Genomic DNA, 14,484 nt, shown 5'->3' with positions numbered 1-14,484 from the left:
CTAAAATGTAGTCTGCCATGTTCATACAGTGTAAATGTAAGGAGTCAGATTCACAAGGGTTAAAAACGTTAAGAGAGTTATGTTGAAAATGTTCTTTTCACCTTGTGTTTTCAGGAAGAGGTTTACTGGTTGATGTTCACAGTCACGCATATCATGGATCCAAAACAATGATGAATCACACTTAGCCTGATTCAAGGAAAAATAGTTGACAGTTTGTTTGAAATAGCACATTACAAAAACTATAAAAGGATCAGGTCCATATGCTATACGGTATAAACACAGAGCAATGTTTGTAATTATTTTGCTTAGGGATAGTGACATAGCAAGCAAGAAATCTTAAATGTGGTGTGTTGCCATGTTTTATTTCTTCTTTTTTTTGTATCCTGAGGTCCTTATCTGTGCGTTGTGATTGTAGTGGAGGACAACCATTGGCTAACATTTAGAGATGTGTTTAATGATCATTAAAAGTATGACTGAACATTTGCTGACTTAAATTAAAACTGCAGAGGTTTGGATGTTTCTTTATGTCCTTCAAAGTTTTCAAACATTGAGACCATATTTATGTGTACTAGTAAACATGCATGCACAGACGTCTACTGTGCGGGTGGCTTTTTTAGTCTGCTTGATTGTCAAATTTAACCCAAGGTTTCCAGACTAAATGATCTAAACAGAAAAGATGTGGTATAGTTTTGACCATACCTATGTTTTGCACTGTAAGTGCAACCTTATTACAGTTATATTAAACCCTGTGTTTAACCTTGAACACAGCACACTTGTGGCCCCAGACAAACACAGCAATATTTATCTCCCATCAAAAGAATCTCTTTAAATTACTTAAAGTTTAAAAACTGAGATGTCCAAAGGCATTTTTTACGATACCTGCACTGTAGAATTCCGGCTGTAGAGACATTTTTTGTTTTGGGATTTTCTCTGGTTTATTTCCTGGGCAGACACACAGAGGGCTCTGTTTCTGCTTTCCTTTAAACTTCAGCCATGGTTTTTGGTGCATAAAAGAAGGTACAGGTCAAAGGTTATAAGTGAAAGGATGTCCATTGTAACGGTCCTGCAGGAGCATCCTTTTTCAATTTTTCAATTCTTTCTCACCCTTGATGCATATTGGCCCTCAAAGGCGAAGCATGTGAAATGTTTCACACATAAGCAGCATTTATTCCCAAAAGACTCAGAAACTGCATCTTTCATGCTTAAACTTGGCTTTAAGAAAGATCAGGGAACTTTATTTTTATGGCAATAGTCTATACAGTAAAAAACTTCCAGATAAGTATAAAAAAATGCTTTCTGGAACAGGTTTGATATAATTTTATTGCATTATGTATATTTATTTAGTATGATTTTGAGAACTGCCTAAAACAAAATGTAATACAAAATAGACATTTATTTGAACCCAACCTTTTGTTTAAAACATTAATATTAATGTTGGGTTGTAGACCGTAAGAATTGTTGCTTTAATGATCTGTTTAGATACCAAGATATATTCTCATCCGGAAAAATATCTGTCCTGGCCAAAAGTAACATAAACATTTATAAGCTAAGTGACTAAGAACAAACCAGTCTATACATATACATATTGCCTGTATTAACTCTTGCTCTGATCTAAGTAACCAATTATTCAGGTCTGATCTGAATAACCTAGCAGAGACTAATTTGAAACATATTGATCTTCAAACTGAGCTTTATTGAAGGAGACACTGCAATGTATCTGTGTGGCAGTACTAGAGGACAACAAAACATAGAGACAGAGTTGTTCAGACCAAAAACATCCTGTACTTATAATGAATGTAAACAATAACAGTTCAATACCGGATTACTTTTTTCCATTTAAACTAAAGGCCCACTCCAACTATCTAAAATCGTGTTAAAGAAGACATATCATGAAAATCGGACTTTTCCATGTTTAAGTGTTTTAATTGGGTCCACAGTACTTTTATCAGCCTAGAAAATGTGAGAAAGATCAACCCAGTAAACCATTATCTGCAAGCATGTGAAAATAGGTAATTCAAATTTGGCTCCCCTTGTGATGTCGAAAGGGGATAATACTACCTTAATCCGCACTATCCAACCACAGCACTGCAACAAAGTGCAAAGATCAGCTCATTTGCATTTAAAAGGACACACAAATGTTTTTGCTCACACCTATAAAGTGGCAATTTTAACATGTTATAATAAATTATCTATATGCTATCTTGAACTAGAACTTATACGTACTCTGGGGACACCAAATATGTATTTGACATTTTAAAAAAGTCTGTGAAATATCCCCTTTAAAGATAGTTTTTCTGCATACTTTTCAATTCAATAAATTTTTTATATTGTTTGTATGCTAAGTATGCACTGTATGTACTGAAAACGTTCGCTGTGTTTGCATGTAGCCTATTTGACTGCTTTCAGTAAATAGTTTTTACAGGATTGAATTAACACAGCAGAATAGGGTGGTCATGCATAGTCACTTGGCTGTTGCAGTGAATAAAACAAAAACAGATTTGTCCAATTAATGACTAACAATGACAATGGTTGCATGTATAAAAGGTACATTGAAATTTGAATTAAACATACTACATATTAAAACGATCCTCATAATAAAAGAATGTGTATTCCCTCATATTTACATGTAGATTTTTCAGGTGGGTCTTGAGAAATTAGGCTATATGAGAGGAATAAAAAGTTTGGGACGCCTTGAACCACCAGTTCCGCACTGTAAACGATGCTTACATTCCTGAAGTTACACTGACACCACGTGGTCACACTGAGTATACATTTAAGCCCCCCCCCATCTTACAGGATCTTTACATTGACAAAGCATAGAAACATTAAATAAACATTTTACTAACAAATATACGTAAAAAAGTATAGAAAGTTATATATATCCTTAACAATTAAAAAAGAATAAAAGGAGAGTTGAGTCATGTATTTTTGTGCAATGATGTAGTGTTTTAGTTATATCCTGTTCGTGGATCTGTTCCACTTGTCCTTTTCTCATGACAGGACCTAACTTACCTCGCAGTCAGGTTTGGGTTTATTGCATTCGAAGGTATTTATTGCGACCTTTGATAGCTGCACCCTTCAGATTGAGAAACGGCCTCTCTCTCTCTCTCTCTCTCTCTCTCTCTCTCTCTCTCTCTCTCTCTCTCTCTCTCTCTCTCTATCTCTCTCTCTCTCTCTCTCTCTCTCTCCCTCTCTCTCTCTCTCTCTCTCTCTCTCTCTCTCTCTCTCTCTCTCTCTCTCTCGTTCTCTTCTATATTACAAACTAAAAATAAAAAACTACAACGTGATGTATGCATTTGTATTTCTGTTTACACTCAACTTGTTTATGCATTTTTAAGTTTTCGGCACCGCTACAGCAGCCCTGAAGTACAATTAAGGGCGAATTCCAATCGGAAGTGAACATCCCTATGCGCTACTTTCTTTGAATAGCCCTTATAGTGGAAACTATAAAGTTGTAACTCAGGGATTTCTCTTAAAGTGTATGTTTGAATCTTTCAAAACTGGCCCAATGAAAAAACGCAATTGTCTTTGTATCTCTGTGAAGATCTCTTGCGTGCCGTTGCCTTCCCGATATGCCCTTCAAGGGCGCAAAACACCGTTTGGAATTCGCCCCATGTCGTCACTTCCGTTTGCGGAGAACGGAGGGGATTTGCGTTACCGAGCGACGGATAGGATTGACAGAGATTATTTCTGTCTAAATAGACATTAAAACATACACGTCGCGTTTTGTCATGGATTAACATTCAATGGTCTCTTTTCACGTCAGATCAGCGTTATACGCGTCACACAGGTGAGTAAATGTGCATCTTTAGATGGATTGTACAGGTCAAGCATCTCTCTCCTCTCTCGATGTGACACGTAAGTTAGCAGCATGGGCATAGCTGGGATTAGAGGATGCCAGACCCAGTCCGACAGGATAACATCATGGCTTCTATTCACACTGTATAATTTATGTAATCCTTCACATGCCCTTTTTTGTTATGGCTACAATTTTACCCCCCGACTATATAGCATTGACTTTCATAGGCCCGAGAATTCTGCGTTTGAATTAAATGCATTTGACATTGGCTGTATGTATGTGTATGGTATGTTAAGATATGTATATATTATTTTATATGATACAGAATGCATTCTTCAATGTTAAAGTCTGATGCATTTTATAGCTATTTTACACACCGTTTACTAGAAACATATGCACACATACCACACATGGTTATCTATTTGTATATATTATATTGTATTTTTTAATTGCTGTGTTTATCCCATATGAAACAAAATAAGGTATACTTTAATATTAACTATAGTAAATTGTAGTATACTGTAGTACATTATAATAATTACAACACTTTATTAATGTATACTGTAGTGCTCTGTAGTATTAACTATAGTGAATTGATACTGTAGGATACTACTTTAATATTACTATGGTGAAGTAATATTTAATATTACTGTGGAAAAGTTTAAAAACACAATAGTATCTAGGAATTTATCACAGTTTACTACAATATATTACGTGGGATTTTGATTACTGTTTTACTTTGCTTTTTACTATATTGTACTGCTCTTGAATAAGCCTTTAAGCATTTTAATGTACAAATTGCCATTGACATCCATGCATTTGGCAAATTAACAGGAAACTATAGGATCTAGGCCTGTATTGTATTTTGCATTGTAGCCTTTCACATGAAAAAATACTGTAATATACTTTATGCAAAAAATTCTAGATAATATGATGTTATTGAGTATAACCATAGTATATATTTAAATATACTACAGTATGTACATGTACAATATGTGTATATGTGCAATGCATCCTGAATAATAACTACAGTTAACTACTGTAGTTATTATTTGGGATGCACATATGCACAAATTCTGTGTTTGGCCTGATTTTTGGATATTTAAACATTGAGATCGAAAGTTTAGCTTTTTACTCCTTGTTTCAAATTATTATGTTGTGATAGAGCGTACAAACTGCAATTCTGTTTTCGTTGTCACTCAATTCAAAATAAATGTTTTGAACAGCAGTATACTACAATTAACCACAGTTTAGTCTGTGTTAAAGGCCTGGTTTCGCAGACATAAACTAGGCCTTAGTTAAATTAAGCATCTTTTATAAACATGCCTTAGAAAAAGACGTTACTGCTGTGTATCTTTAGACAAATCAGTGGCACTGGCATAATTTAAGATCTGTCTTGCAAGTTATTTTCAGATGAGACAGCTCAAATGGGTGATTCTCACGAAATCCAGATTTAGAAGGTGTCCAGCATCAGAATTTTTAAAAAGCTCTTGAAGCTAATTTTTTTTTTGCACATATAAGTTTAACTTATAACAACTATAACCATTATTTTTAGAGGATTTAAAAATATTTCCTATAGAATTATTTACATTTTTCAGATTATCATTATCAAAAATTATAATTACCGCAACATGATATTACATTAAATATATGCATTTACAAACTCGTGTTTAATACTAATGAGAAAAAGTTCTTAACTTAACAAAATGTAACTTTTATCTGGAGAGAAAAAATAAGAACTGCTTACCTGGTAGCCATCTTGAGTGTCACAGTCAATTATGTCCCTTCCAACATTTTTAAAAAAAATGTTAGTTCCTTGAGGGCTTAAACAATGAATGAAAATTGTTGCGGAAGATGAGAAAATTGGTCTTGGACACATTTATATTCTTTATTATTGTCTCTACATATACCACATGTTTCTTTACTGTAAATGTTTACAGTATAACTGAAGCCTTTTGTTTTTTAGATTTTTTAATTATAAATTTTCCATGTCAAAGAACCCAAATCCAGTCATGGACACGTTGCGGTAATGAAAATTTTCTCTTTAAATGTGGAAAAAACAACAAAATTAGTTTGTATGATGTAATTTGAAATCATGTGCAAAATAGTACATGAAGAGATGTTTGTAACTGTCTGCTTCTTATTTTGATAGCATTAACTTTTTTATCAAAATGTTTCATGACAGCTCATAAGTCTAATTTTGCGAGAATCTCCCAAATGTGTTTTAATCTAGGACTAGCTTTAACGAAATATTCCACTTTCATAATAAATAAATCTGATAATCCAAGATGTTTATGATCCAGTGTTTACAAGTGTGGAGGAAGAGGACCGTTCCAATGGACAAATGTTCACACTTGCGTATCACATACTAGTGCAAGTAGAAGTTGTGGTTTAAAAGGTTTTTTTTTTTTTTGCAAAAATGACTATTGTTTCGCTAGATCAGACTCTTATGCCTAAGTTGGGATCATTTAGAGCCCTTTGAAGCTGCATTGAAACTGCAATTTTTAATTGCATTGAAACTGTAAACTGTTAAGGTCCACTATATGGAGAAAATCCTGGCATGTTTATTTTCTTATTTTCTTTTCGACTGAACAAATAAAGACATAAACACCTTAGATTACATGGGTGTGAGTAAATTATAAGGATTTTTTATGAAAGTGGAGTAATCCTTTAATAAGCCTTGTCTGTGAAACCGGGGAAAACTATACTACAGTATTTCTTCATGTGGTCTGTGTTTTATTTTGTGTAATGTGCACTGTGTCTTTAAGGTATTATGATTTTTTTGAGCTCAGAATTGTTTTCCTCTGATTACTTATTTATGATTTGTCTTTTGTTGTAGACATTCATCATGACAGACAGTATTTTAAGCAAAGCTGCCACTATGGAAATACCCATCAACAGTAACGGGGACACCAGGACGGCAGAAGATGACAGTCTTGAGCAGGTGTGCGTCCACTCCATTAAATAGATGTGTAAAATGATCAACCTACGTGGCCATAAACTAAATATGAATTTGACATGACATTTTCTGATGAGTTTGTGTGGGAGGTTCAGATGTAGTAGGCCTTGAAACTGTTGTAAATAATGACAGTCAAATAAAGTGGATGTGATGGTCTGTTGTGCATGGTACATAAAGGACGTGTGCGTCTTTCTTTTTGTCTTCATCTTCACGTTTTGTTTCTTTATGTCTCATTCTGCACAGATTGGTGGGAGCTTAGATGAGATTGTAGGCAAACTGCCAGTGTCCATGGTGAGGGAGAGTTTGTGGGTGTATATGTAGGCCTGTTCCTTCTGACTTAATGTGGTGGATGTGTTTGCATATTAGCACAAAGTGTAGTTATTATCATAAGATGTGTTGGGAAAATTTCAGCTTTAAATTAGGAGCTGTTTGAAGGTCACAAAATCAAATAAATACATAGAGAAATGGAAAAAAGTCATGCAAATAGTTTAGTTTACAAACTAAACTATTTGCAGAATGTACAGTATTAGGATTTGATACCTTACTGTGTCTTTCCCTACCTGGTGTGCACATTTTGTACTACATAAATTGTAATGTACTGCAATATTACATTTGCTCATTTTAAATAATCATTTGCTACTGTCTGGTCTGCTGTACTTGTAACCTTTAGGACCTGCAGCAGGTGATGGTGTCTGGACCCAACCTGAATGAAACCAGCATTGTTTCTGGAGGCTATGGGGGGGCAGCAGAAGGCATCATACCCACTAGTTCTATCAAAGGTAACACTTTATTTTGTTCAAATGTCACATTTATATTTAAACTATGATGTATTTGGGTCATGAAACTTTTTTGCATAATGGGTTTTTGAGTGTAAGATTCTGTGACGTGTACGTTTAGGGCCGGCCATTCGTTTCAACCCGGAGTATTTTGAAAGAAGATGTGGCCACGCCCCCAAACCAGGTGTCTGTGTGCGCATGCAAACTCAATGGAAAATCTCTTTTTTTTATCTTTATCTTTGCAGCTTTCAGTCTCTTTCCGTCATTGGCCATAAATTGCTCTGGGAAGAAAGTGTCAGTCAGCTTTCTAACAATCGTTTGACTCTTTTTTACAGGGTGGCATGGAGGACAGTGGCATGTTGGATTGCATGTTTTTTTCACTGCAAACATATTTGTAACAAGATGAATAAATCTTTGAATGGTGTGTCTTGCTCAGTAACATGGTTGGCCTAAACACATTAATATGCCGTAAAAGCAGCATTATTAGATATTAATTATCTGCTTCCATCTTTTTACATCACCATCTTTAATGACATTACTTTCTTCTCTTTTGGTCACCTTGCTTGTATAAACCTTCATATTTTAACCTTTTACTCTTATTTTTTGTGGAAACATGTTCTGTAATGTTTATCTCAAACATCAGCTTGGTCAATGATATTATTTCAGTCTATGAAATCATAATGTTTTGAACATGTCTCCTATTACCCCCAACACCCCTAATGGCCTCTTCACATTCGCTAAATCACCATCCCATTCCTCCACCCATCCTCTCACCCCCATGTCATTCATTTCAGACATCCGCTCCAAGTCAAGGGTCATCCCACCCAGCCAATCGGCTGCCAGTCGGATAGCAAGCCAGCCGGGACATTATCCAGGTATCTCAGGACCTCCCCACCTCTTCTTGTCACTGCTAGACATCCTTTCACTCCATAATTATCAGCCATATTCATTACCGTCATCACACCTTTATTTTTGGACTCTTGGATCTATTTTTTTGCGCGTTTCGGTTATAACAAACAAATGATTTATGTATAGGTGAGTAGGTGACACGATAACATGAGTGAGAGCACCAATGTTGAATTTTTAGATTTATAAATAGTATTTCGCTTTGCTGTTGATGCCATGACCTCATTTTTACATAGAAATAGCCAATTTCTGTCAGTGTTGGCTATAGTATTAGACCACGCCCACAACAAAACTCCACCTTCTGCTAACAGTATGCACTTCTTGCAGGAAGAAAATAATAATCAGCTTATGACATCAAAGTACTACAGAAGTGTTCTTGTAGTACTTGAATTTCCAGTCAGTGGCGGCCGGTGACTTCTTTTGTCGAGGGTGCTCGATGCGAAGTTCATCACAACATGTATGTAGCCTGTCATGTGTGTGGTTCCTTTTTTCAAAATATGTGTTTTGCGCTTCGAGAGATCCTGTGTGCATCACGTGTCTTGTCAAAATAAGTGTCTGCTGCAGACGCTTCTAAAGGGTTTATGATAAAAGAGATGCTCTCGTTTGCCAGATATTTGCATAATCTCATGTGTAATCAGAGTTTAGTGTTAAGGGAGTGTCTTGCGTGTGTTTTGTGAACGTTGAGGGTGTCTTTTTCATAAATGGTTTTGTCGCCATTGCAGCAGGCACTTATTTTGACAAAACACGTGATGCACATGGTTTACAATGACGCAACAAACACAAATTTTGAAAACGCAAGCAACACACATTACACTCCGAACACTTATTTTGAATTAGCGCCCCTCGGATGAGCAGTCACGAGCCGCCACTGCTGCCAGTGTTTTGTCATATGCGTAGCGCCGCACTAAGGCCAACACAGCTAGTGTCAGTTTTTGGCAGTAAAACTCTTCCTAAATGATCTCTTGTCAGCTCCCGGCATGCACCATAGCAACAGCAACCCATCCATGTTTTCGGAGGAAGCCACAAGAGGAGTAGCTGTCGAGAAATTTGACAGCGTGAAAAAATGGAGCATCAACACTTACAAGGTTCAGAACATGCACTTCTGTAGATAAGCATAACTTCATTTGTAACTCCTCCTTATATTCAAATGAATTTGTATCATCTCTGTCTCCTGTTCAACAGTGCACCAAGCAAATGTTTTCAGAGCGTTTTGGCCGTGGTATAAAAACAGTGGACCTGGAGCTTGAGGCGCAGATCGATGTGCTAAGAGAGACCAAACTAAAGTACGAGTGCATTCTGAGACTCGCACGAGCGCTCACCAGCCACTTCTACAACATGGTGCAGACTCAGCAAGCTCTTGGGGATACGTTTGCTGATCTTAGCCAAAAATCCCCAGAACTTCAGGTACTCATTTAGTGACCCAGCCTTGGCTGCAGGTGTATGGCCAGTTTTATTTAGTGACTGTGTCTTACTACATTTTATAATGTAAAATATTGCAAGAACTAGAATTGTGTTAAATAGTTTTAAATAGTTCTTATGTTTAACAAATTTTTTGAGTAAAGCAATGCACAAAACGCAGTGATGAAACAAGTGATGATTTTTTGGGAATATAGGTAAATTATGTAATTTGCTTAGTGGATTAAATGACTAAACAGAAATATATAATCTCATCATATTTCAGGAATAAGACAAAATACGGTATCTTTATCCTGGTATTTATTTTGAATTGAAGCAGGTATATTTTCTATTGCTGGATAATTTTTGTTGTTTAAAGGGTTAGTTCGGCCAAAAATGATATTAAACCCATGATTTACTCACCCCCAAGCCGTCCAAGATGCATATGTCCATCGTTTTTCAGACAAATACATTTTCAGTTATTTTAGAAAATGTTTTAGATCTTTCAGTTTATCAAATGTAAAGTCCAAAAAATGTGCATCCATCCTCCACAAAATAAATCCAAAAAATGGCGCCATTACCAGAAGCTAGTTATTTTCGTTTTGTAAAGTTTTAAATGTGGATATTTCTACAACAACACCATGCGGATTACTCTCAGAAGGCCTTTGTTTATCATCGTGGAGCCATTTGGATTTCTTTTGTGAAGGATGGATGCACATTTTTTGCACATTTGATTAACTGAAAGATCTAAAATATTTTCTTAAATAACTGAAAATGTGTTAGTCTGAAAAATGATGGACATATGCATCTCAGACGATTTGGGGTCGAGCAAATCATGGGTTTAATATCATTTTTGCCCGAACATCCCTTTAATGGTTTCATGTATAGTTTATATCCATTAACCTAAACCTCATTTAAATTCTTCCAGGATGAGTTTGGCTACAATGCAGAAACACAAAGACTGCTATGCAAGAATGGAGAGACGCTCCTTGGTGCCATCAATTTCTTTGTTTCCAGTATTAATACATTAGTCAACAAAACTATGGAGGACACTCTAATGACCATCAAGATGTTTGAGAATGCAAGGTAAAAAAGTTAGTTATGTCCAGATTTAGGAAGACTTTTCTTAAGTGCTCATTATAGTTCTGCGTACTAGGACCTACAGCATAGCCTCGACGCCGTAGGCTACGTGTCGGTTTTCATTAATACTTTTACGTCGTTGTTCACGTCAAAGTGCACTTAGACATGCGGATCGCTAGTAGGCAGTGTCCACAAAGAGCATGTATCAAGGCAAAGCCAAAGAATAAGCAGCTTGATGTTGGAGAAGCAACAGCAGCAATGAAAGTAAGTAGATTGCGACTTTTGTTGCAGCTTGAGTTAAAGTCGAAATGATAAACAAATTTTGGGGGGGATATTGTGGTATTTTTTTTTTACAAATGACTTATCTGTTAGCTTCATTATTTTAACAAAAATCATGTGCCCTTATAATCTTTAATCAAAAACACAAATCTCCTCCCCTCCTCAAAACAATCTCTCCTAACTTCCATTCATATGGTATGCCAGGTGGGCGGGGTCCGGGAAAGATCGCAGCGATTAGCAATTAACAACATGACCCAACTTCAAACGATCCAATCAATTCTTGATGGTTGAATTCAAATCCAGCCCTACCTTTTTTTTATTTCAGAAGCCGTTTCACTCGGATATATGTCACCACAGGGAAAATAAGACAATCGCTACTTACGTTTCATGACGACTTTAACCCTTAATCAGTGTTTCTGGACTTTTCCTTCATTTTTTGAAAGTGTTACCTTCATGTCAGTGGCATGAAACGCCAAGACTTTTCCTAAATAATCTATCTAAACATGCACACAATTACTGGGCTTGATTTGAAAATGAAATGAAGGGAAAATGAAAATATTACATTTTGAATGAATGGGAAAATAAATAAATAAATTTCATTTTGTTTATCAAATAAATAACAGTAAATCCATTATGAATCTGAAAATGTCTGCATATAAACCAAGGTCTGGTCATGGAGCATAAATGTATTTCAGAATGTTTAAATATATATTCACAAAATATATATATAATATCATAAAGTTGTGAGAAGAAGTTAAAGAGTCAAGAAAGACTAAGTGAAAATTAATTGAGTCCCTATGGACCTCGATTGGATAGATGTGGTCATTGCACTTTCTTTCTTTAATTATAATTTCTGAAGTTTTTCCACAAACCAGCAGATGTCAGTATTCTATCCCTAACACATAGAGCAATGTCCAAAAACAATTAAGATTGATTTAAGATTGACATTTAAGTTATTTTTTCTTAAAAAAAACAAAAAATTTTGATGAGGCAATTTATGGTTAACTCTTTCACCGCCAGCGTTTTTAAAAAAAGTTGCCAGCCAGCGCCAGCGTTTTTCATTATTTTCTTCCAGAAAATGTTCTTCTTTAAATATATAAGCATACAATATACCAAATGAAAGAACAGACCCTCTGCTTTCAAAAAAAAAAAAAAAAAAAACGTTTCATCCTACCATCAGTGGTTCTTTTGTAATCAGCTTTTGAATATGGGTAGGTTTCTACAAAAACATCACATTTTGAGCGAAAAGCAGAGATAATTCAATTTTTGTGATGGACTTTTCATAGAGATCCCATTCAGAGCGATCTTTAAAACAGACACGGACATGCAGCTGCTTGCCATAGGGCAATACTTCCGGGTTTAAAAAGTTGCGGAATTATAATATGATAATAGCGGTATTGCGTTTTCTCTTAATTGCGAGATATCTCGTCAATGGCGGTGAAAGAGTTAAGAAATTGTGCAGTAAATAGGTAAAAAAACGTACACATTTTTATAAAAACACAGCAAATATGTATAGACGGTTTCATCGGACGCACGTGATACACGTCTGGATCCGAACCTTACTTCCGGTTTCGTTTTTTTAATGGTCTGACTAGTTGCTAAACTGATCTCTTGAACAAATGCCTCGTCGAAAATAACAAATATTTTGGTTTCCTAGGTAATCTATGTGTTGTTTTGTTTGCTTGTTATATAAATAAACTTTGTTTAAAGAACTTTGTTGTTATTTATTATTAGCGGAGTTTACCGGAAGTTACGTGCGGACCGCGACAGCGGCTTGTTTATGTTGTTACTGCCGAAACGGTCTATAGTTAGGACATAAATTAAAAAAATATATTATATAGTTTTCCATATTAAAAAAGTATATTTCCTTATGCCATCGCACTTTAAAAGTTTGGGGTCTATAAAAACTGCTTTGTTTTTAGTGTAGCAAGTGGAAAAATGCGTATGAGGAAATGCAACGCAGATTTTTTTGTCCTGACGAGAGAGATTCTAGAAGACCGATCACAACGCTTGCGGTCTGCATAGAATGAACACGTTGTCACAATTCTGTGGAGATGCACGTCAAGTTATGCACAGCTATGCACAGCCTACATATAGCCTATAGCGTAGGTTCTATGCAGAACCATAAATCAGCCTTTAGTAACTTTCTTCCTATACCTATCATTACATCAGTGCACATTAAAAAAAGATGAAAATGAGTTGTGTTTTTATTATCTTTTATAAAAATCTAATACAGTGTTCATAAACATATTCCTTCTTGTTTTCTTTTTAGACTGGAGTACGATGCCTACAGGACAGACCTGGAAGAGCTGAGTGTAGGTCCGCGAGACTCCACAGCCATCATGCGTATCGATGCGGCTCAACAGCAGTACCAGATCCACAAAGATAAGTACGAACGCCTGCGGAGTGATGTTACCATCAAACTCAAGTTTCTGGAAGAGAATAAGGTATCATGTTAAAATCCATTCTCTTAAATTCGTATGACACATCAAATGGGTTTCTACAGATGTTTACGTTGCTTTCCAGGTTAAGGTGATGCACAAACAGCTCTTGCTGTTTCACAATGCCATCTCTGCGTATTTTGCTGGAAACCAGCAGCAGCTGGAACAGACTCTCAGACAGTTCAATGTGAAGTTGAAGCCACCGGGATCTGATAAGCCATCGTGGCTCGAGGAGCAGTGATCACGTGTAGAGACACTTAAACATGGAAGTGGAAACCGGATGATTGGGAAGTAAACTGTGTTTAAATAGGATGTGTATGAATGAGAATGCACATACTGTACTGTAAAAGAAAGTGAAGCTTTTATGTTGCCAAACCCTTAAAAGATGGCCCGTTTATTTAAAGCCAAAATATCTCCAGGTGAATAATATTGACTTTATTCACACACATTATGGAAAATGAACTGTGGTTAAAATGTACTGCTGCCTTAATTTACTTGCATATATCTTGTATGGGCTGTTCAAAGCAAAACAACTTGGTACAAATCAGTTTAGGCATCACTTTGTGTTAAACATTTAAAGAGCTCAGATGCAATACCCTCTTAAAGCAACACTATGTAGTTTCCATGTAAAAATGACTTACAGCTCCCCCATGTGGTTGAAAAGCGCGGTTACACTTTATTTTGATAGTCCACTTTAGACATTCTACTAACTATAAATAACTTTGCAACTACATGTCAACTAACTTTCAATAATTTGCAACTATACGTCAACTAACTGTCATTAGAGTATTAGTAGACTGTAAGGGTTGGGGTTAGGGAAGAGGTTTGGGTTAGTGGAATAAGTTGACA

The 14,484-nt window shown here is 35.9% G+C and overlaps 1 protein-coding gene across 6 annotated transcripts; it reads left to right on the top strand.

The window, feature by feature from the left end:
* Positions 1–3,623: 3,623 nt before the first annotated feature.
* On the top strand, positions 3,624–14,297 carry arfip2a (ADP-ribosylation factor interacting protein 2a). 6 transcript variants are annotated; one of them, XM_065280842.1, is made up of 11 exons: positions 3,624–3,790; positions 6,639–6,743; positions 7,002–7,049; positions 7,429–7,537; positions 7,656–7,718; positions 8,329–8,409; positions 9,410–9,525; positions 9,623–9,844; positions 10,764–10,921; positions 13,467–13,641; positions 13,721–14,297. In XM_065280842.1, exons 2-11 carry the CDS (start codon positions 6,648–6,650, stop codon positions 13,874–13,876), a joined length of 1,224 nt encoding a protein of 407 aa, XP_065136914.1. In that variant the 5' UTR covers positions 3,624–3,790; positions 6,639–6,647; the 3' UTR covers positions 13,877–14,297. The 6 variants fall into 6 exon arrangements, with proteins under 6 accessions (XP_065136914.1, XP_065136915.1, XP_065136916.1 ...); XM_065280843.1 differs by lacking the exon at positions 7,002–7,049; XM_065280844.1 differs by lacking the exon at positions 7,656–7,718.
* Positions 14,298–14,484: the final 187 nt, after the last annotated feature.

Source organism: Paramisgurnus dabryanus, chromosome 8 (assembly GCF_030506205.2).
Source record: "Paramisgurnus dabryanus chromosome 8, PD_genome_1.1, whole genome shotgun sequence".
NCBI classification, from domain to species: Eukaryota; Metazoa; Chordata; class Actinopteri; order Cypriniformes; family Cobitidae; genus Paramisgurnus; species Paramisgurnus dabryanus.
The sequence above is the reverse complement of the archived record's forward strand: the minus strand, read 5'-3'. Positions and strand labels throughout refer to the sequence as shown.

Bases quoted from the DNA above. Each gene is read 5' to 3' on its own strand.
- arfip2a (XM_065280842.1), top strand. From the start codon at position 6,648: ATGACAGACAGTATTTTAAGCAAAGCTGCCACTATGGAAATACCCATC. The intron at 7,538-7,655 runs GTAACACTTTAT...GTGTACGTTTAG, and splicing joins ACCCACTAGTTCTATCAAAG to GGCCGGCCATTCGTTTCAAC. The intron at 13,642-13,720 runs GTATCATGTTAA...GTTGCTTTCCAG, and splicing joins AGTTTCTGGAAGAGAATAAG to GTTAAGGTGATGCACAAACA.